The following is a 24815-nucleotide window of genomic DNA, read 5'->3' on the forward strand; positions in this document are numbered from 1 at the left end:
CTTGCTCTTCATTTATCGTCTTTGGTTCATCATGACAAGTGTTTCTTGACTGATTTTTTTCTTCTTTGGATTCCTTTTTACCTATAGGTTTCTTGAGCTCTATCACTTTCAGAAAGTTGTAATATTCCTCGTCGATATCTTGGTCCTGAACAGTCTGCAGAAGCTCAAACTTGTTCTTAAGTTCCAATTCATACTGCTTTTTCTCCTCTTCTGTTATCTCAAAGACCTTAGTATTATTTACTTGAGTCAGTTTTTTCCTTTCCTTTCTTTTCTTACATCTATATCAAGTGTGCATCTTACCATTCTGTGATCACTTCCAACATTTACCTTGTTCAGGACAGTAACATCATTCACAATATATCTTCTGTTAGTGAGAATGAGGTCTATTTCATTAATTGTTAATCCATTTGGGCTCTTCCATGTCCATTTTCTGTTCACCCTTTTCTTGAAAAAAGAGTTCATTACTGACATACCTCTAGATTCTGCAAATTCCACAAGGCTTTCACCTCTTCATTTCTTTCAACAATTCCAAAATTTCCTATAGTTCCCCTTTCTGTGCTGTTTTGTCTCTTTCCAGCCTTAGTATTGAAGTCCCCCATAATGACAGTTAACACATACATAATATAAATACAAATACTACATAGGTTTTTATATTTATATTGTGTATAATAATTACTTAATAAAATGTAAACTAAGAGTCAAAAATGTGTTTGTTTTTTGACTTGAAAAATAAAGTAATAATTAAAAACAATTTTAATATAAACCTTTAACTTATTTATTGTACAATAAAAAGACAGAAGAATAAAATTTAAGCACTTAACAAGTTAAGTTTAAGAATGCTTTTATATTACATGTTATCTTGGTTTATTATTATTATTAGAAATTTTTATCATTACTTTAGAAAATAATTACACTGAAAATGAGGCCCCCTTGCCATGGCCGGTTTGGCAGTAGCGTTAATGTGGCCCTGTATCTGTGTGCACATTTATGCGCTTATGAAAATGCCTACTAGCTGTTGTGTGTGTAGATGATTTTTAATACTACTTTAATGTTAATTTATAAAAAATAAATTAATTTAAATGATTAAAAATCATATTTTTTCTTATATCCATTAAGACATGCCTAATTTTAAATCATTTAACTGTTGTTATTTAAAATATTTCCACAGTTTCATGAGATAGTGTGACCAGCTTGAGTGCTAATATCATTAGTAACAATGTGTACAACAATATTACCTTTTGTGCCCTTAAAAGATGATAGATGTTCTACAAGATCATTAACTTTTGCTCCTGGCAGACAATATGTGGTCCTCTTTTGCCTGTCTTATTTTTACATAATATATTTCCCATTTTTCCTGGCAGTAGAATCAGTGACAATAGCTATTGATCCCAGCCATGTGTAGCACAGCACTTTCTGACTTTTGGGATGCCACTGTGTTTTCTGCTGCACCAGGCGCCTCCGTAGCCAGGTGGGAAGGAGCAGCAGTGCGTAACACACGCTTCTTGATTAGACCGGGGTTCGAGCCCGTCACCACCAAATACGGAGGATGCGGAAAGGTCATTCAGGGAATAACCACCGCATATCCCGGAGCAATATGGCCTTAGTTGCTAATGCTCCTAAAAACCAAATAACAAATCTGCTGCACCAAGTGTAGGTATTGAGCTGGGCAGCTGCATATTTAATAGGCCTTCATTTTAGTTAGTTTGAGGGCATAAAAAGGGCACAGATACTAAATTTCTTTATTTGAAAAGGTTGAGTTTCTGTTATTCAAGATTTCCATTATTGAAAGTAGTCAAGTTTCCATTCATATCAGATAATTGATATCTCGCTATGCTTTCAGGCTGTTGAATTCAGTGCCAACATTTTAGAAATTAGCAAAAACAAAAAAAAATTAGTAATATTGCTTAATTCCTCGTTAGCATTTCCTTACTTTCATCCTGTTGCATATATACTAATATGAGTTATTATAAAGAGAGAATAAAATGACTACTATTGTCGAATAATTTTGATTCATATATTTGTTAGTGTTTTGGGAGCTTATTTATGCATGCTACAAATTATGGTATGAAATATGTATTTAACATTTTTGTGATATAATTGCATAATTTTGCAACAGAAATTGAGTTCATCTATATGCTACGTATGTTTTTTTTTTTTTTTTTTTTTTTTTTTTTTAGATATACCAACACCTGCGGTATTATACCAGTCCATCAGAACAGCGTTGGATTGTTCGCATTCTTTTCATTGTGCCCATATATGCCTTTGATTCCTGGCTGAGCTTACTTTTCTTTCATGATAATTTCTACATTTATTTTGACAGTGTTAGAGACTGGTATGAAGGTAAATAATTTTTTTGATCTGTTTGTTGAAACCAGAGATCTTACAATTTAGCTATTAAAATTTATGAAAACTAGTTATATTTGTTTCTCTTTTTTTTTTTTTTTTTTTTTTAATTTTCTATAAACTGCAATTTATATTAATATAAAAGATAAAATATTTATAAAATATTAATTGAAATATTTATGAAAAAGAAAAAAAATTCTAAAATTTGTAAATATTTAGAATTATTTATTAAAATGTTTTTGAAAACATATTCTAATAACTATGACATTGTCTTCTGAGTCACCACTGGGAGTCAGACATGTATAAAGAATATATTTTTATTGAGTTATTTGGATATGGTTTTATTTACCCAAAGAATTTTTAAATTGAAATAAATTTTTGTTTAATTGCAAGCAACCTTTAAGGTAAACTTAATCTCAAAAAATAGTAGCATACCTGCTTTCACTTCAGCATAACAGTGAAAGAGGTAATCTTTTAATATTTATGTCTTCTCAAAAATATGCCAACAAAAAAAAAAAAAAAAAAAACACTGTAGTTTCAGTGTTTATGGAAATACTGGCCTAGTGATACTTAGCAAAGAAACTTAAATTCCTTTAGAAGCAAATTACTCTATGGGTTAACAGAATTAAATTTTATGTATGATGTAATTTTCATTGGGAAGTTTGTATAATTTTTTAAATTCATTATATGAGTTCATTTAGGAACATGATATGCACTCTGCTGTTTAAAAAGATGCCTTCATTTCTTTAAAGAAAAGCTTTAAGGTATCCTAAATTTATGATTCTGATTTTTAGTGCACTATTGACTTGAAATAAATTATGATGAGCTGAAAAAATGTATATGCAGTCATTTCATTTAATGTGCATTAGGATTAGCTTAAATAATTCATTTTTAAATAATTTTTAAATAGCGTATGTGGCCAACACGGCTTCTCAAGAAATACTAACCAACATATTTGGCCACGTTGGCCACATATATGCAACATAAAAAAAAAATACTTTTTTTTTTTTTATATTTCAAGCGAAAAAACGACAACATTGACATTACAATATTTATTTTAGAATTCCTAAATATTTTTTGGTCCCTGGGGAATTTTTTTCTTAAACTAGCTTGGCAGTCAACGTGTTAAAGGTAGAAGGAGGTGGTTAGCTGTTGGGTAAAATGTATGTGCTAAAATAACCACCGGTGATCTGGCAAACACTAATCCGGTACCCCACAAGTCCCAATGCTGCCGGTACTTTGTCCAATTTTAACAACAAATTCAAAAATTTCAGTCCGAACATGACAAAAAAGGTCCAGATAACAAGAGGCTAAAACAAAAAACAAGCAAGATAGGCAACTGTCGTGTCTTTCAGTTAAAAGGTAAAAGTCAAAATTGGTTTCACACATTTTGTGCTTTTAACCTTTTATTATATTTACTTAGAGGGAACATTTTAGTGTGACTTAAACCAGTAATGTGGTACACATTCAAACAGTAATAAACCCCTTGCTAGACATTATGCTACATGGCTGGCATGACAGTGTCAAGCACTGCAATAATCTATCACTTCAAGTTGTTCAAATTAGTTGGCAAGCAGGTAGGGCTTATTTCTGATTCTTAATGTAATCCCACAAAAAGAAGTCCAGTAGCATGAGGCCTCTTTAGTGAGCTGACTGCAGAATTGGACCTGTGCCTTACTGATCCGGAAAGTGAAGAACCAAACAGCCTCAAGCATCCTTATGGAAGTGATGGGGTGTGCCAGCTTGTTGGAAGAGCATATTGTTGCTGGAATCATTCTCAGAAATATGCAGAATCAGATAATTCTCCATTCTATCTCTATACACAGGACTGGTCATTGTTCTTTCTGCAGTGAATGGGCTGTATATTTTTTTGCAGTGTACATTAGAAAACACATTAACCTTGGGCCTATCTTGGATGTTCCAAAACCAACTTCTCCATACTCTCACATTGGTGTATGTTCACCTTGCCTGTGACATGGAATGTGCACTCATCACTAAACAGAAAATGTTTAAGCAGCTCTTCAGCTCTTGCCATCTTAGTAAATATGTTCACTCAGAATATCCATTGGCTGACTTTACTGTCAGCCATAATGGCTTATGCAGTCTGATGGTTTTAGATGCATATGCAATGCACTGTTTTTACAGTATACCAAGTTCTGTGCTGGTCCAGTACATTGATTTTTATGGACTGCAGATGAAACTTCAACAGCTCACTATTTCCATTGAGATGAGCAAAACATTTTAGCTTCCTTTCTTTCAAGCTGAGATAAGTGAAATTTTCATATTTTCACACAGTTCATGTCTTGAAAACTTAGGTTGAAATTTTAATTTAAAGTTTTAAACCATTTCAAAATTTAATTATTTGGCAGAAAATATAGGCTGTAGTAAAACTTTTAAAGACAGTAATGCTGTCTAGCAGAATAATGATGCTGATTTGGTCATTAGCATCAAAAATTTGGTCATCAGCTTCTTCCCCTGGTCGTTACACACAAAAATGGCACCATTTCAAGAATTTTTGGCCTCTCATTTGGTGGGTGGGTAGGTAGCCTGGTGTTACAATAAGTCACAACCCAGTTACGAAGTATAACTACACATAATGTGTCTTATTGTAACACCAGGGTACCTACCTGCCTACTGATGAGAGGCCAAAAAGCCTTGAAACGGTGCTATCTGGGTGGTGGTATCTGCGAGAATAAGTAACATTAGTTTTCTCCACTGGTGAAGCATTGCTTATTCGATTTAGTGCAATATCAGGGCAACTCATAAAGGCATTCATAATATGAGCTATAACAAAAATGATGCCATTTCACCTACTTCTGTGATTTACTACGAACTAGCATGATGCTGTGTATTAACTGGTTCAAAGTCTGAAATCATAAAAGGCGTTTTTTTGAATAGACTGTGAATGGTGATAGTTTCTTACAGGGCTACAGGATTTTTTTATTCCTGAACTAAGACAATTAACAGTTGAAGCCAATATGATTTTTCAGCAACATGGAGCACCTTGCCACTTCTCTTGGAATGTTTGACAATTTTTAAACAAAGTCTTCCCAAACAGATGGTTTGGCAGAAATGAGCCAATTGCTTGGCCAGCTTACTCAATCAATTTGCCCCCATTTCACTTTTTACTCTGGGTGGGGGTTAAAAGTGTGGTTTACTCCTCAACCCTGCTTGTTAAATGATCTTTGTATCAGGATAGCAAATGCAAATAATACCATAACTGAAACACAACTGAAAATGTTTATGGAATTGAAAAATTGTGCTATTTATCAGTAATGATGAATGATGAAAGTTATGTTGAATCCTAAAAATCTTATGGTTACATACCCTAAAAACTAAACTAAACAATAAATTACCTTTTCAATGCATTTTGCAGACTTTTTTTTTATCTCTTATAGAACCTTATTGCAGTTTTAAAGTGCACAAGGACTTTATGAACACTGGATCATTAAAACACTGGTTAAAACACAACTTCAGTGTCCATAAGATTAAAATATAACTAAGATTTTGACATAGTAATCCACTCTAAAGCCATTCTTCTTGTTCAATCTACAGCATGCTGATTTTAGATGTATATCTAAATGGGGGTTGGTGGGGAGAGACCTCATCATAAGAAATGTTTTCACATTACTGTATATTAGGCTCAGCCATAATGCATGAAGTCATTATTGCATTTTATGGTATCCATGTTTCCAACCAGTAGTTTTAATAAGTAAAAAATATATTTTGAAAGTTTGTAGGTGGAGAACCAAGAAACAGTGGGTCTGAAAGGGATGTTTAATATATGAATTTTTGGGAGTCTGTAAAATTGGGAAAGTTGGCATCTGATAGTATATTGTCATCAATTTTATTTGCACCAATCCAAAAATACATTTTATATGTTGACTGCAATTCTCTAGTCTAGCTAGAGGATAGCAATAGACTACTTTACACTGAGCAGCCATTTTATTAGATACATTGCAAGTAGGTTCTTGTTTAGGCCTCAGAGCAGTATATATTCATCAAGGCATGAACCCAACAGGATCAGAAGGCATCAAGGCACGGACCCAACAGTATCAAAAGCATGCCAAGGATGCTGTTCAATATTTACTCAATTTCTTCCCACAGTTGTTGCAGGTCTCTACTCTAAGGAGCTCATTCCATCTATATAATTTCAATTTTTTTGTTCAATCAGATTTAAGATCTAGTGACCGGGAAGGCTACAGCAGTAGGTTGAATTCCCTCTTATGTTCCTGGAACCAGTTCTGTATAATTCTGGCCTTGTGACATGATGCATTATTCTGTTTGAAGAGCAACAGGTGCCAAGCAATTTGTGACTGAGCAATTTCTCTGTGCTTCGTGAGATTCTTCTAAAGTGATTATCAGTTTGTTACTTTTTTGCTTTTTGTAAAACTCTTTATTTAATAACCAGCTTCTTTTTTCCTCTCAAAAGGATTTAAAAAGAGCAGGTGAGGAAAAGTATCTTTCTTTATTTTTTCTAGTGTTATAAGCTATCTTTACAAATCTTCTCTTGCTCACACCAGGCACTGCTCCTGCTTTCCCATGGAAGACTGGAAACCTTGGTGGAAAAGTTAATCTGCTGGGGCTGAAAGGAGGAAATATGGACTATACCAATACTTCCTTTTGCTGGCCCTTGGACCCATCACTCTAGAGCAGGGGTGGCCAACGAGTTGATCGCGATCTACCAGTCGATCATGGATTTAATTTTGGTCAATCACGACAAATTTTAAATATACAGTCATCCCTCGATTTGTGTACCTTGTGCAATGAAATTTTTGAGATGGTAGATCGCTGCACATTTTGAAGGGAAAAAGTAGATCACATCACAAATTAAGTTGGCCACTCCTGCTCTAGAAAGTAGGAAAATCATAACATGTCCTATACCAAAGGGTAAAAAGATATAGACTAGAATGTTTGGCCTAACTTCCTGATTATACATTCCCTGGCTGACTAACCAGTTAGCAAGCATTCTCCTTTTCTGATCCTGAAATGCTTAGAGAATGCTGTTGACTTAATGAAAATGGTTCACTGACTAAAACCAGGAGTTGTGTTTATTGAAACAACAAAACACAGTGATTCAGAACAATTGCTTAAATTGACAACATTTGGAGGAACTCCCATACAAGAATCCCCTTGTGCCATCTTAAACTACTCGAAAGGAGTGATAACAGAATGGGACCTTCTACAATGTATCTTATGAAGAAATTGCGCTGAAACTCTAAGATCAAAATGTCATTCATGCCAAAAGAATTCTGGTTAAAAGAGATGGTTCAGTAGTTCTAACTAGAAATATCGTACAAATGTTTGACTCGCCAAAGCCACTTCTGTAAAAGTGGAATGCCTGAACTGTCATGTCCGACATATATACCAAACCGTATCAGAAATGTTTCAAATATCAGAAATTTGGGCATTGCTGGCAGTATGTGCTTTCTGTGTGTCCAAGAAACACACCCATACTGAATGTTCTGCACAGTCTCTTTACAGTGTCCAAACTATAGAGGCAACCTTTCCACCTATTTCAAAGGCTATGAAACATGAAAAGAGAAAAAATGATTCAGAAATACGAAACTGAGAATATAAAGTTAGTTACCTGGAAGCAAAGAAACAAATACCACCTATTATATTGTGCACATATTCAGCAACTGTTCAACAATACAAACAGAAAGTATTAAGAAAGTAAAGCCAGTATTACTACAACAACTATTACCACTGTAGTTCAAACCAATGTCTCAGTTCCTCCAACATCTCTATAGCTGATTGGGCTTTCTCAGTACCAGAGTTGTTTTCACTGCCAACTTCCAATCAAGTCATTGACACACCAGTTACAATTCCACGTCTGGTGGAATTGTAACTGGTGTAGGTGGAATTCTCCGACTTATTATATTGGCTAGCCACAATTATCAAAGATCTAGAAACAAAAGATAAACCATCTGTTCATGGAATTTTAACTGGTGTGGGTGGAATTCTCCAACTTCTCATTATATTGGCTAGCCACAATTATCAAAGAGACGCCTCCGTAGCCCGGTGAGAAGGAGCAGTAGTGCGTAGCACACGCTCCTTGATTAGACCGGGGTTTGAGCCCGTCACCACCAAATGCAGAGGATGCGGAAAGGTCAGGGAATGACCGCCACATATCCCGGAGCAATATGGCCTTAGTTGCTAATGCTCCTAAAAACCAAATATAACAATAACAATTATCAAAGATCTAGAAACAAAAGACTAACCATCTGTTCATGATTGTATGGATGTAGATGAGAAAGAAGTCTTGGATGAACCAGTTTTAGAAATATGTGTTGAGTAAGATGTGGACAGTTATCTGTATTTCCCCCCCCCCACTCCAAAAAAGGAAATGCCTAGAATGATACAAGCAGATTGCCTCTCCCAAAAAGACAGGTACATATATGAAACCAATATAATGCATACAGTAATATGAAATTGTCGAAGTTTCCAAAAGAATGTCAATGACATTTGTGACTTGGTTGATAAATATAATCCAGTAGGTGCTGCCTTCAAGAAACAAACCTGACTCTGCAAATAAATATAATGGTGGACTACTATGGTATATGTAGACAAGACCAATTTCCCTCCAGTGGTGCACATGGCAAAGTTGCAATTTTAATTGACTCCAATCAAATGGCTAATCAGAAAAATAAATATGGTTACAGGTTGTTAACTATATTTAAGCATATGTTTTGCTTGGCCATCCCTGATCTGTGGTTCATACAAGAATAATCAACTTGGACAGGCTACAGTTTTCCTTTTCTAAGCAACCTGCAGTAGCTGTCAGTCACATTTGATGCTTCTGTTTTCTGTGAGAAATGTGAGCAGGGGGAGTTTAGCCTTTTTATAACAGATTATTTCAGAAGTATTGTCTCTGAATACTCCAGAATGTCTCTAATCAGTTGTATAATTTTTTTTTTCAGCTTTTGTAATTTATAACTTTTTAAGTCTGTGCTATGAATATTTGGGAGGTGAAGGAAATATCATGTCAGAAATCAGAGGAAATCCCATTAAGTGAGTAATAATAATTTAGAATTTTGTCTATTGAATCGAAAAATTTTGAAATATTTTATTCATTTTAACAAATATTTTGAATTGTAAATAACAGATTTGTTTATTAATTTAATTAATTATACAAAATTTTATTGATATGGAGGGGGGGAAAGAGAGAGAGAGAGAGAGAGAGAGAGAGAGAGAGAGTTGCACATAAAACACTTGAAGAAAAACAGCATAGAAAGTATTGATTGTACTTTTTTTGTCAGCAAACTGTTGAATTTGCAGAATACTTGTTACCAAATCTTAACAATATTTCATGAACCTAGAACCTAGTGGCTGTTAAATCAATTGCTGGAGTCTGAATACCATGAAGACTATGTTGGAGGGAACTTCTGTTTTGGGTGCCAATGATTTTTGAGTGACTGAGTGATACACAGCAATCTATAGTGCTTTCCACTCAGTATATATTACCATTTATTTAGTTTGATATTTGGCACTTTTTGCTTTTTTCTGAGTAGCTCTTGACCTTACAAGTAGTAAGTCAAGACAGGGAAAGGAAATCCACATTTTTTTTTTTTTTTTTTTTTTTTTTCAACTTTAACTTCACGTATCTGATAACTTCTTGGTCACTGCTTTTGTTCCCTCTTTCAGTGTAGAGGAACTGAAAGTAGTTCTGGCTAATTCGAAGAAGTGTTGCTGGTCCCAGTGGAGTCCACTATCAAATGACCAAGCAACTTACTGAAAAATCGCTGTGTAATTAACTACTCTTAAATAATAGAATTTATGTGGAAAATTATTCAAACTCTTGGATTATTCCATAATAATTTTCTTCGCCAAATCAGGAAAAGGTCGTACAGATCTATCATTATTGTCCAATAGCCTTTACAAGCATACTTCATTAGAAAAAGTCTGGAAAAAAACGATCAATAACTGAATGACGTGGATCTTGGAAAAACTTAGCACTTACTGAGCATAATCAGTTTGGCTTCTGAAAAATAAGTTATCAATGGGCCTCATTGTTAAAGCAGAGGTAAATATCCAAAATGATTTTCTACCGACCAAACACATTAACTCATTGACTGCCAAGGCTTATTTGGGTAAATGGGTTTCCAATGCCAGTTTGAGTTAGGCACGCTAATTATTCAAAACCCAAATTATAATATATATTCATCACCAAAACCAAGCGTTTTGGTGATGTAAAAAAAATGCTTCGTGAATTATCTCGTAGTTGCCATGTGTAATAGAAAATTCTTCGTGGCAGCCAACTATGAGTTAACTCAATTAACTCAGATGTGTTGTAACTTTCAGAATTCGCTGTATATGAGTCAGTGCTGTGCATAAATCCGCTGTAGTGATACAAACTGTCATGTACTTTGTTACGTATTTTTTTTTTTTTTTTAACAAAAAAAAAAAAATAAAATAAAAAAATAACCTAAATCATGGATAAGAAGAGACCACTGACCGAAGAAGAGCTCGAGCTCTATGCTAATATGAGTGACTCGGAATTTGAAGAGCTTTTTGACGATCTGTACAGTTCTGTTTCCGACAGTGACAGTTATGAACTTTTTGATGATTCAAGTGAAGATAGCGAAGATGAAGCCAGCTCCCAGCCTGAACATAATCCTAATTCTCCGCAGGCAAGTACATCAAATAATGACAATAATTTGTGGAATGAAATAACACAAGATCCTCCACAATTTATTTTTGAAGAGAACTTTGGTTTGAAAATGGACACAGCAGAATTTAGTGTACAAAAATTGGTAGACCTATATTTTTCGGAAGAGTTTCTTACATTATTAGTCGAACAAACTAATTTATATGCTTTGCAAGAAATTGAAAAATGTGGACAACCATTAAAATCTGCCAGGTCGTCAAGATGGAAGGATACTAAATATCTCAGAAATGAAAGTGTTTCTTGAACTTTTGTTATAAATGGATCCTTGTTCTTTTCCTTCAATAGAGCATTACTGGAGTACAAGTGCATTCTACAGTGTTATGTTTTGGCGATCATTTATGAGTCTAAATAGATTCCAGTTGATATTGCGATATTTTCACTTTGCAGATAATTCATTACAATCTGCTGACAGGCTATACAAAGTAAAACCGATTTTGAATCATTTCAATAATGTTATGCGCAATAATTATGTACCAAATAAAAACATCTGCATTGATGAGTCAATGATGTTGTGGCATGGGAGACTGAATTTCCGCCAGTACATAAAAAATAAAAAGCACAAATACGGAATCACACTTTACAAACTGTGTGAGTCCAATGACCTTGTTATGAAACTAAAAATTTACTCCGGTAAATCAGAAGAAACTGAACAAAACATAGGTCATACTGCTGAAGTTGTGCTATACTTGCTTAAGGACTACTCAGACAAGGGTAGTCCATGTACAAGGTATTGTGTATGGACAATTTTTATAATTCCATTGCTGTAACGAAGTTGTTGTCTGCTTGAAAAACTTATGTATGTGGAACATTACGCGCTAACGGAAAAGAAAATCCAAACGATTTGGTGATGTGAAAATTGAAGAAAGGGAAGTTGCATGGCAACGAAATGACCCTGTTGTAGTATATAAGTGGAGGGATAAAAGAGAAGTTCTCACTATTTCTAACATACACATTGTTGAAATGTTTGAGGTATGCAACCGGAATGGAAAATTTTCAATAAAACCAAACATAATTTAAGATTACAATAGTGGAATGTCTGGTATAGATTGATCGGATCAAATGCTCTCGTATTATTCAGCACTAAGAAAATCCATCAGATGGCAGAAAAAAATTGCATTGCATATTATAGAAATATATATACATAACGCATACATCCATTTCTGTCAAGTTACAGGTTCCACCATAAAATGTCTGAAATTCAGAGAAACATTCATTGAATCTTTGATTGGAGAAAAAATTCTAAACGTTCCAAAGAAGATTAGGTCTGAACATGAAATTCATTATTTAGAGGCTATACCACCAATTGAAAAAAAAAAAGCACGTCCGACTAAGCCGTGTCGAGTATGTACAAGAAATAAAAAAAAAATGCCACAAAACACACTATTATTGTCCAGTGTGCTAAGAGAAGCCAGCTCTTTGTGTAGAAGAATGTTTCAAGAAATATCACAAATAAACATTATTATTTTTGTGAGTTTTAGTAATACTTTTCTTTATGTATTTGTGAATAAATTTTCTGTTTTCGGACATTGTGGTTTTCATTCTTATCCCACAAGCCTACTATCCATCAATTGCACATATTTGCTACGAATATACTCATATCTGTGCCTGAAAGGCAAGTTATACCAGTCAGCATTAACTTGTATGTGGCATTCTGGGCCAGATTGCCAAATACGAGTTAACTCTCGCCGACCTGGCTAGCCGGGTGGGTAAAGTGCCTGCCTGGCAACCCAAATTATGGCCACAGAAGCCTATGCGCCAACAACTACCAAAAAAAAAAAAACGAGTTAACTCGTATTTTGGCAGTCAACATGTTAATATCTGCCTAGACATAAAGAAGGCATTTGTCAACCTGGCATACTCCTAGATCCTAGGTGGGTAACTTATTTTTCAATATAGCCACAAATGTGGCAAATGAGGAGTGAAATTTGCCACACCATGCAAAAATAAATTACATAAATTGCTTAATCAAAAATTTAAAAAATAACACACTATTTGAAAACAGGTTTATTCAAAACATGCATTTTGACTACTGAGTTACAACTGCCTCAGGTGAAAAGGATGAAACAAGTTGTTCAAATTGAAAATCAAAAAATTTAATGCAAAATTTGACAATTCTTTTGTTTGACAAGTTGCATAAATATTGGCTGGATATCTGAACTAAATGCACCTCTTGGCTTTCCTCTGAGTTGACATCAACAGTTCTAGATATGTATTTGACTTAATGAATCACATTGTTAAGAACGTTGATTCGCACACCGATCCAAATATAGACAGTAATTTTGAAATGCCCAATTTCAAAGTTGTGTGATCCTTGTCAGTGTCAGAATAGATTCCCACATCTCTATTACTGAAGAATTCTGCCAAACTTTTAAGTGCTCCAGACTGTGAAGGGCAAGCATATCATCTTCAAACCCACATTTATCCAATGAAGGGTGTCAATTTCTTTGCTTAAATTTGCAATATCAAAGTGAAATGGAGCACGCAAGAACAAAATGCTAATTTGAAGTTGTTAAAAAAAATCAGGAAAGCATGATTAAAATTTCGGACACAGATTTTTCATTCCTATTTTTTTTTTCTAGAAATCCATTTTTGATCAAATATCAGATCAAAATTTTTTTTTTTTTTTGAAAAATCCTTCTCTCCACGAGAAAATCTCAAATTTGAGGAAGCAGAGGTAAATCATTCCAGTACTTTTCTTCTTCTCAGCTGTTTCACATTCACAAAGTCAATAAGATCTTCAAAATTGCAGTCATCACATTCTTTGAAAGCCTCAACAAACTGTTGATGGATGAGGGAGCTTCCACTTCAGATGTAATTCATTATTTTTACAACTATATCCATTTAATTTTTACCAGGTCAGTTCCGAGCATATAAACACACAATTCTTCTGATGTAGAATGCAGCGGAAGGCGGGCAGCATGGTTTTCATGCCATTCTCATTCAAATGCTGTTTCAAAAGAAAGCAGATCCTGATTTACCTCCACTCATCACAGGTGCACCATCCATTGAAACAGAAGCCAGTTTTTTGGGATGCAAGTCACATTTTTTTGAAGGTTCGAAAAACTGTTTGATTATATCAGTTCCACACGTCATTCTCACAGTCCACAGAGTTCAAGGATTTCTTCACAAGCTTTGAGATCAGGGAGCACAAACCAAACCTATAAGATTAACTGCACTGTGTCAGTAAGATCAGTTGACTAACCCAGCACCAGAGAATAACACAAACGGGTCTTTCATTTGTTCAGTTAGTTGCTATTCTGTGTTTTCCGATAATTCCAGCATGCTATGAACAGTTGTCCTGTGTCTTAGCTTTTTTCTGTGCTTTCTGTTCTGTGCTTTTTTGCAGAGTATCATTCTTCACATTTCAATCATAATTCTCCAATAGAGATTCCATCACTGTGATCACAATTTCCTTTACCATCTCAGCATGGGAAAATGATTTCTTCTTCTTCTGAACAACTTTATAGCTACTAACATCAAAATATCATTCAACAAAAGAAACTTCTTCAGGCTGTCCTGATCATCAAATGGCTATTTCAGAAGAGCAGTTTTACTGACACGACTATGATCGTCAACTGGAAATTTATTGTTGAATTCACTCTGCTGCATATTGCAAAAGTGCTTCTTCAAACTATCTGCCTTATTATCACTGAAACCTTTTTTTCACAGAAGGCACTCGGCATTTCTATTTACTTGTATCACTACAAATTTCAGCTCCTAGCTCTCATAAAATTTTTGCATCACATTCTTTCATTCTTTTGTCTTTTTATTTTTAGTACTAGCATTAGTAGTGGCATATGATGCAAGAAAGCAAGCTTATATAGCATCAGCCAAAAAAAAAAAAAAAACCCTTCCTGTTTCACACATCCATTAGTATTATCAATGGCCACATGGTGCAAGGAAGCCTATGGCTTATGCTGCATGCACCAGCCAAAAAAATAATAATAAAGAAAATAAAATAATAAGAAAATTTTAAAAAATAAATAATTAATAAAAGAAAAGGAAATAGACAACCTATGCATTTCCCTTCTCCCGTAGGTAACTATCCAGCTGACATTTGAATTTCCCCAAGCTGTCAGCCTCTACCACCCATGTAAGGTTGTTTATATGATTTATAACTTGCTGACTAAAATAAAATTCTTTTATAATGTGAGGTTTTTTTGTATTTTTTTTTATTTTGGAATTGTAAATAGAATGATCAGTTGACATATGTAAATACTGTAATTGTGATTTATGGAAAGACAGTAATAAGGATATACCGTTTTATAATGAAATAAATATATAAATTTTAAAAAAAAATGAGTTTAAGTAACTTAAACCAAAATTATGTGGCACCCCTGAAATATTGTTGCGGCACCCTGTTTGAAAGCCACCGACTTAAGCTAAGTAATTTAACCAAATCTTTTGTGGATTTGGCTTGTTCAAATTCATTTGGTTTTAATTTCAACATTGTTAAACAAAAAGTTGCTGTACTCCAACTTTCAGTAAATTTTCATGGATATAACCAATATTTTGATTTTCCTTTTTTTTTTTTTTTTTTGCCACAAAACTGAACTTTTATTTCTTTTTGGTTTAATTGACTCTTAATGTAATTGTGTTATATTTTTGTTATCTGTAATTGGATTAATCCATGTATATTTTCAATATCATTTCAGATCTAGTTGGTGGTATGGAACATGTTGTTTAGAAGGCAAAACCTATACTATTGGTTTTCTCCGTTTCTGTAAACAGGTGGGTAATTTGTATGGTTAAATGCTAAATCACATATGCTAATTCCAATCTCTCTAAGATTTGATTATCATCTAGGGAGCAGTGTTACTGCATAACAGTTATGTTGTTTACCTAGTGGGCTTAGCCCAGATAGTCCTAGCCAGTATTAAAAAATTATCCATTACATGAAAATAGAATTACTGTATATGCATATTTGATTATAAAAAATTTTATATAAGTTATATTCATATAGTTAATTGCAACTGTTTTTTATTTAAAGATAATTAATGAATCAATAAATTTGTTTTTCTTAAAATATAAATAACAATCAGTGAAAGAAATATTATTTTAATTGTGCTGTTTTCTATACAGAGTGTGTTATCACTTAGTCTTGTAGAATCAGAGCTTATACAGATTTAAAGATGGAGTAGTTAAATGTTTGGAAGAGGTAGCCAAAATAGAAAATTAGGAAGATTTTATTTTTATTTATTCATTTATGACTTCAGATGCTATAAGTTCTGCTTCCTTGCATTATTTTGCCATTTTAGTACTGTTACTAACTAATACAGTGATGTCTCAACTTAAGAGATCAGTAGGCGCCTCCATAGCCAGGTGGGAAGGAGCAGCAGTGCGTAGCACTCTCTTCTTGATTAGACTGGGGTTTGAGCCTGTCACCACCAAATATGGAGGATGCGGAAAAAGTCAGGGAATGACCACCGCATATTCCCAGAGCAATATAGCCTTAGTTGCTAATGCTCTTAAAAAAAATCAAACAAACAAGAGATCAGTTGGTTCCATATAAATATCTATTATCTCCAAACTGTCTTAAGTTGAGTAATTGGGGATCCTTAGTACCCACTGAGGGTCATGGAAGCTGAAATTAAAAAAAAAAAAAAAAAAAAATGTGGTTTTGCAGTGAAAAGTAATAATATTTATTTACGTTTAAAATAATAAATAAGATCATTTTTATGGTGAAGACTGAGGCAGTTGCTCCTCTGAGGCTAAAGTAGTGATCTTCTTGAAATAGGGATCCCAGCTTGGGTTTTACAAGCTTATGTACAATAATACTGTAAGGTTCCACCGCAGCATCTACAAAATTAGTTAACTTGAAAACCCTGTCCTGGAGTAAATCTATTTCTCCAAGCATTGTTTTTAACTGCCCTGTTACTGTAAAGACTTAATATTTCTGTTGTTAATCTTGACTCATACTTGGGAACTTCCTCTGATTAAAACAATATATAACTGGTTACCCATGCATTTTGACTTCTCTTAAAATTACACAGAGTTGTGCCATACTGAAGTTCTTTAATGCTCTGTGGTTTTCAGAATAATAATGTGGTTTCATTTTAATATCTCCACAAGCATTTGAGCCAAGCATCAAAGTACATCTGTCTTTTGAGGCTTTATTAACTGGTAATTTTTTTTTCATCTTCCATAATGTCGGTTCTTTTGGGCATTTTTTTTTACAGAACAAACCAGTTTCATGAAGGTTAAATACTTGGTGAGATGAGTACATGTTTTCCTCAATCAAATCACCAAACCCTGCCACAGACCTATCAGCTTTCCATTTATCAGCTAAAAAGCTTCACAGTGACAGTTCTGCAGTTTAATACCTGTCCTACTTTTATATCTGTGAAACTAACCTCTGCTAGTATTAAATTACACATTAATTGCTGGTTGCTGTTTTTTTAAGTCTAGAGAAAATGGCTCCAGCTTTCTCACTAATTAACTCTTGACTGAAGTAGCCTCTCTCTCGTTTTGCTTTCTTCAAATCCACGAAGATAATTCTGACTCTATTTTATTTACACTATCAGCATGTTTATGAATTATTTTGATATATTTAACTTTGTCCAACTCTTATTTTTATTTTTTTTTTTTTTCTCTATTTAATAACACAGTATGAACTATTCCATGCTAAACTTAAACATTTAGTGATATCAGTTGTATGCTTGCCATTTTCACTGCTTTGAATAATTTTTAATTTTCTTTTTAAATTTAACACTTTTCAGGATGTCTTTAACTTTCTTTTATCATTGTACTGATCACTTTTCTTCACTGCCCCATATTTATAAAAATTATTTTTAAAAAAAACTAAATTTATTGAAACTTAAAAAATATAAGAGAATCCATAAAGCCTATCTGAACAACACGCTATGTTGGAGACAGATAACTGAAGTGGCTTAGCACCTGTGCGATAATCTGCATTTAAACTTTGTCAATTGGTAGCCTCGTTATAAATCTGATAAGTCTGAGGCAAAGGATCTCAGAAAATTAATTGCAACCAAGAGTAAAATCTCATTAGTCTGAAACCTCGTAAATCGAGATCACATAAATGGAGGCACCACTGTACCAACAAGCACTTTAGATAAAATACTTGAAACCTGTTTATCTCATCATTATAGTAGCTATACTGTACTGTATTCCTTGATCTTAAGAAGTTTATTCAGTTAAACATCATTTAGCACTTAATATTTTCATGTATACACTTGTTTATTCACTTTTGAAAGGAGAATTAATTTTAAAAAAAAGATGAAAGAAGCAAATTAGAGAGTAGAGTAGTAAAACTTCTATTTTAAAAATAGGAATTAAATGAAGTTTCTTTCATATGAGCAATAACAAGAAGTATTTCTTTTTAGCTAAAAATAGTTCTTTTTATGTGTTCAAAAATATCTATATTACCTTCCACAAATCATGTTGCTATTTCCAAATGTTCTTTGGCTTTCAGACATGAAAATTGTGTGGTGTATATGCATCTTCCTTCTCATTGGGAAAGCCAAACTACCTTCTTTAACAGATTTCACCTTGGCTTTGAAACCTACAATGTAAAATGTTTTTGACTAAAAGAAATTCTCAGAACTGCAAGAAGAGTTTAATATGTATTGGAGATCTTTCCAGGTCATTATCATTACCACTACCTTTTTGCAGCAAGAAAAATCCATATTCTGCCTTTCTAAAGGGGTCAGAAATGATGCTTGACACAGGCAGTTTATTTTGGCTTCAGCCTCTAAAGAAATCTTTCATTAGCCACTACACTACTAGGAATGAGCTTTAGGATTTAATCACACCTTGATATCTGTTGGTTGCAAGGTCATTGTGGTGTTCACAGAAGAAATTCAGCTTAAAAATTACTCAAGGTGACTGAAGTTTTAAGATAAGTTATATGATGATACAGAAACATAATTTTTCTGTTCTTTTCTCCTGTTTTTGCAACCAAGATCTTGTATCCTTCAGAAATCTTGCAGTTTTTCCGTGCATGCTTATTGCTTGGAGCTTTCCATGGGTAAGGTTTTGAATGTTTAAAAGCATGATGCTTTTAATAGCTTTTTTATGAGAAGTGGAAGTTCCCATTCTCTCACTAAATATGGACAGTGCAGTGCTAGACTGTTTGGTTATTATTGTTGTATTCACCCCAGGGACTCACATCTGGTGAGTATGGGCTTGGCACCAGGGTCCGGAGCTTATTTATTCTTCTCTTTCTTGGTGATTCCCTTCTACTTTCTCTCTCTCTCTCTCTCTCTCTCTCTCTCTCTCTCTCTCTCTCTCTCTCTCTCTCTCTCTCTCTCTCTCTCTCAGGGTAACTCAGGAATTTTTTTTTGGCTGGTGCAGCATAAGCCTGAGGCTTCCTTGCACCATGTGGCTAAGTAGTAATAATATAAAACATTTGATTTCGAATTTTTCTTTTAAAGAAATCACTTTCTGCATAATCATACATTATGAAAACATGATCACCTATACAGTTTAACACAGAACAACCAGTGTCTGCTTTGTGTTGTTTTTCCTTTTCTTAGAGTTTGTTTGCCTTCTTTGATGTTGGCTTTTAGCACTTTTCCCCTGGCAGTTTGAAGAGCTGAGTTTTTAGATATGTTTAGTGAGGAATTTGAATAGTAATGAGAGTAGGTATGTTATAAATTAAAGCTGCTTAAATTTTTTGCACAGGTAAATCATTATGCAGGAAACTTTGAACATAAAAAAAAAAAAATCTTATAGACTGAAAAATGTGACTGTGTTACAAGTATTTGGGGAATATTTGGCCAGGAACTTAAAAAAAAGAAAAAAAATCAGTGTTAAGAACAAATTGTATTTTTAGTGATGATTGAATGAATTGGAAACCTTTTCTCCACGATCATTGTTTAATCTAAATCAGACTTGATGAAACAATTTTAGAGGATTGTGTACGTGAAAAAAGGAAATGAAAATGAACGTTTTTTTATCCAGAAGTATCTGTTAGCTGAAAATTGCAGTTTTTGTCTTGTTTTAATAGGAAAAATTTACTTTTCTTCACTACTGGTATAAGAAAAGCACATATCCATTTCTAATTTGTTTAAAAAATATATATATATCACATTGTAGCTTTACATAAATTTTAGACCGTCCTAAGACAGTTAAAAGTTGTTTACTACAGATGTTATAATGTTGTGCATATTATATTTCAATTACATGATATATTCCAAGTTATGAATAAAAAAATAAAAAAACATTGCTTAATTAGCTGCTTAGAGAATTAATATCTCTATCAGTAAAAATTTTGTTTGAAATTTGAAAAATAAATTTTATAAATTATAGGTAGAAACTGGTTCTTAATGACCCTCGGAGGAGTCGCAAAAAAAAAGATTCTGGGAGTTGCAGCAAACATTGATAAACATGATTAAATTAAATATTTATTATAGAACTATTGAAATTATTATACACAGGCAGTTCTTAAACTGTGTCTGGGAGTAACTAATAATTTTGTCTTATGAAAAGGGGTCGCAGATAAAAAAAAAAGTTTAAGAACCTGTGGGTAGAAACACTTCATTGCATTCGAATCATTTTAATTTTAACTTCAGAATTTAAAAAATTAGTCATGTTTCAGGTAATTTCTCTCTCTTAGCTATCAAGTTTTAATTCTTCCTGAGAGTTGTGTTTATGTTTTCAAATACAGTGCAACCTTGTTTTAGTGTGCTTCTGTATACCATGGTTTTGAATATACCTCTAAGAGAGAAAACAGCTAATATATTCCTTTCTGTGATATATTTAGTTAGTGCGAATTTTTATGAACAATAGGACTTATCTGAAACAAATTATCGTAGATTTGCAGTATCCTCTTGTGCTTTAACTAGAGATATAATAAAAATGTATAATAATGAAACAGTAATTTCCCATGTGACACACTCAAAAAAGCAAACATTTATCTGTATGAGGGGAACCAGCTACTTACTGTATTTGTCAGTCATGATATTTTCAGTTAGAGTAAATTTTTTAAATAACAGTTAATTTCTCTCTTTTCTAGGCTATGAAATCATATTTTGAATAGCAAGAACTCTGAATTGCTTAACACAAAATTTACAAGAATTGATAAATAGCATGCACTTTGCTATAATTTGTTACTGGTGATGGTTGATGTTCTCTGTAATTAGTGTACCTTGAAGTTCATTTGTTGTAAGGCTAAAGAAGTGATATGTGGGAAGAGAGGAGAGTGTGATTCAGGTTGCAATATAATTTTATTTTATATATATATATATATATATTTTTTTTTTTTTTAGGTAAAAGGGAAATCTGTGATAAAAGTTTAACCTTGTTCAACAACCTTGTTTCACATAACTCAAAGGATACCACTTGGGTGGGGAAACAGCTTTTTTCTGTAATAGTGAATTCTCTGTAATAGAGAATGAATTATTTATTTTCTTTCTTATAAAATTAAAATTTTACATTTAGGTGGTTGAAAAATTTCATGGGTCACAATTTGACTCTGCTTAATAATCTTTCTTTTGTGTCTGAGTAGAATTGCATATGCAACAACATTTTGACCCATGAATCTTCTGCTTCCATACTCATCTTTAACAACACTCAGATTTCTAGACAATAAACATCTTTACTGTTGATACCTGAGATACTAACTTATTTTGGAATGATGTGATACTCATCACTCACAAAAATTGCTTCCTGTGCATTAATAAAATTAGGCTTTCTCTTTTGCTCTTTGTGTTACTTTTCTTCTAAAAACCACTAACACTGTACAAATCACAAATCTACTTTGCCATAGAATACTGTTCCCTCATCTTGTTTTAAATCCCCTCCCCACCAGAGTATCTCTTACTCCTAGGCTCTATCCAAAAGAGTGGTTAGGTTAATTAATTCCTCTCTTACAAGTTGACTGCTTTCCATCACACAGACATTCAGTTAGCTGCATGCCTTCTCAACAGATATTTCTGTGGGCAATGTTCTTGACAATTTGCATCTGTAATACACCTCGTTCTTCCAAACCAGTCTGAATATGTGCATCAACTAGTCGGCATTCATTCACAGTTGAACTCCAAACTCACTGAACTAATTTTTCTCTTTCTCATTTGGCTCTTCTATTGTTGTTATTTGGAACAACTTTCCATCATGTAATTTCTGAAAATTAATCTATGGGAATTTAAGTCCAGCATCAACAATAATTTTCTGTCTTCTCAATTCTCTACCCATACATGTTACTAGAATACTCTAGGTTCTAATAACTTATTTGTTTGGGATTACCATTAAAAAATAATAATAAAATATTATGTTATTAATATTATTACCGTCATCGTTATCATCATCAGCAGCAGCCTTAGATGATAGGTATCAGCAAGTGTTAAGTTATTTTGTTTTAGTCTTAAAGAGTATCTATTTTTGCAACTCTGCAGTGTGTTGTGTGTTCACAGGAGTGCATATATGTCATCTAGTAAAGTGGCATATAGCGGCCAGGCAAATGTAAAAGTGCATTGACCTCCGTATCCTTAAAAATTTAATAGAATCAAATGGTAATGGAATTCTTCACTTGTATTTATAATTTACTCTTTGCAAACTCATTTCACTGTTTAATGAGGTATACTTTTTTTTTCTGAGCAGTTTTAATTAAAATTTTTTTTTTTATATTTTTATTATTTTCTCTCATCCACTTGTATTTTTTACTATTAGGCAACTCTTCAGTTCTGTGCAGTAAAGCCATTGATGTCTGTTGTTATCTTGATACTGCAGCCCCTTCATAAATATTCTGATGGTGATTGGAGGTAGCTAATATTAAATTCTATCTCAGGAAAAAAATTATATGAAGTGAATTTTGTAATGAGATTAATGTATAGCTTTGATTGTTATATTACTAGGGTATAAATATCATTTTATTTAAAATGTAACTTATTTCTTTAAGTACTCAGTTTAAAATTTTAGGGTCTATACCCAATTTTTATGTATAGGAAGAGGAAAATGAATAATCTCTCTCTCTCTCTCTCTCTCTCTCTCTCTCTCTCTCTCTCTCTCTCTCTCACACACATAGTGTGAATGTACATCCTCATGCACATAGTACCTGATGAGCCAGTAATGATATAAATTGTAAGATGATAGATGCTAGGTAGTGGTTGTAATTTTCAGTTCTCCCCAAGCCTAATTCATTTTAATTTAAAGGGTTTATATCCATTTTTATAGGCAGGTCAAGTAAAAGACAAAATGCTTACATTTATATTAGAAACGACTTGATCCTTTTCTTGTTATGTTTGTAAATTTGGATGAAATGTTTTTAAATTAAAAATGCTTTGTTTAGAATAAGCTTGAAGCATTTCAATTCTCTTGTTTTTAATTGAATATGAATGAATGCTTAATACTGCATTATTTCTGTTAATATTTTGTTTTGAAGCAGTGTATTAATGAAAAGCAACATAGTCATAGCTCTTATTAAAACAACTCACTTTTTGAATGCCAATTAGTTTTTACAATTTGTTGTTCGTATTTTTGTTTCCTAGGTTATAAAATAACCCATGATATAAAATTGTGCTTAATATTGTATAATCTGAAAATCATATAGAAATATGACTTTCAAATTATATGTTATAAAAATATGAAAACCATAAATATGGTTTTCATATTTTTAGAACATAAATTGATTATATTTCAGGCCTGACAGTGGGTATCTTTACATCACCATCATCTACAACATCAGTGTGACCCTTGCTCTTTATGGGTTGGTGCTTTTTTATTTTGCCACCAAAGAATTACTTTGCCCGTATGAACCAGTTTGGAAATTCTGCACTATTAAATCTGTTATCTTCCTTTCATTTTGGCAAGGTAAATGATTTTTAAAATTAAAATATAGCTTTAAATCTGTATATTTTTTTAGTTTTTTTTTTTTTTTTTTTTCTATTTTAATTTTTAGTAGTAATGCTAAAATTTACCAGTTTCAGATGTAGATCTTCATTAAAATTTTATGGTAAGCATTCTGGCTTAAGTAGAAAAAAGAATCTGAAGCTTCTTGTTTTGCTTTAATCACAGTTGAGTTTAAATTTATGAAGCAGTTACCTTTATAATTTATTATTATTATTATTATTTTTTTTTTTTAAGTTACTACTTATGTATGATGCATTCAATAAAATTATTTACAGTCATGAATTTTAACACACTAGAAACAAATTACATCCTACTCCCTCAGTTGAAACAACAAATGGTAAACCAATTGCTACAAACCTCAGAATATAGAATTGCACCACCAGTTCCAAGCAAGATGATAAAAGTGCCAAGTTACTCATTAAAATAGCTTAGTTCAGAGCTAGACAGGACTTTTTTGACAGTTCATGTTCACAGACAAGCTAAACCTGAATACAAATCAGCACTAGACAAACACCTATTTTTAAGATTATTAAACAAGAACTTTTTAATTGCATAATTCACCATATCCCAATAGGGTTTAATAATCTGATATGTATGAGATGTCAAGGAAGATAAGGTTAAGTTCTTGTATGAGAAAATCAGCATATTAGGTTACCCTCTCTGTGGAATTTAATCTGACCAGACAGAGTAGGATGTTATATATTCTAGCCTTTAATTATTTTAATAATGCCATAGAAATATAATTCTCTGAGCATTAGCTTTTTATTATATCTGTTAACGAGGTTGTGAAAAAAGTAAAACTAGTGTCTCAGCATAATTCAGTGTGTCTGAGAAAATGTACTAAAATATTCCATTTAATTTAAAACTATGTCTCCTTTATTACAATACAATCCTGTATTGTAATATCTGCATTCTTGCAGAGGGAGGTAAGAGCATAATGCTTATAACTCTATAAAACCATAGGAACCATGACATTCATATTGTTTATCAC

The 24815-nt window shown here is 33.0% G+C and overlaps 1 protein-coding gene across 1 annotated transcript in view; it reads left to right on the forward strand.

The window, feature by feature from the left end:
* Positions 1-24815, forward strand: part of LOC150089449 (transmembrane protein 184B-like) — a 139352-nt gene that overhangs the window by 79514 nt on the left and 35023 nt on the right. Inside the window, exons 3-7 of the mRNA XM_090389495.1 lie at positions 2178-2340; positions 9267-9357; positions 15670-15745; positions 22646-22737; positions 23616-23785. Coding sequence (XP_090245621.1) covers positions 2178-2340; positions 9267-9357; positions 15670-15745; positions 22646-22737; positions 23616-23785 — 592 coding nt within the window. The remainder of the gene's footprint in view (positions 1-2177; positions 2341-9266; positions 9358-15669; positions 15746-22645; positions 22738-23615; positions 23786-24815) is intronic.

This window comes from Mastigoproctus giganteus, chromosome 2 (assembly GCF_048544385.1).
Source record: "Mastigoproctus giganteus isolate SK-2022 chromosome 2, ASM4854438v1, whole genome shotgun sequence".
Taxonomy (NCBI): Eukaryota; Metazoa; Arthropoda; class Arachnida; order Uropygi; family Thelyphonidae; genus Mastigoproctus; species Mastigoproctus giganteus.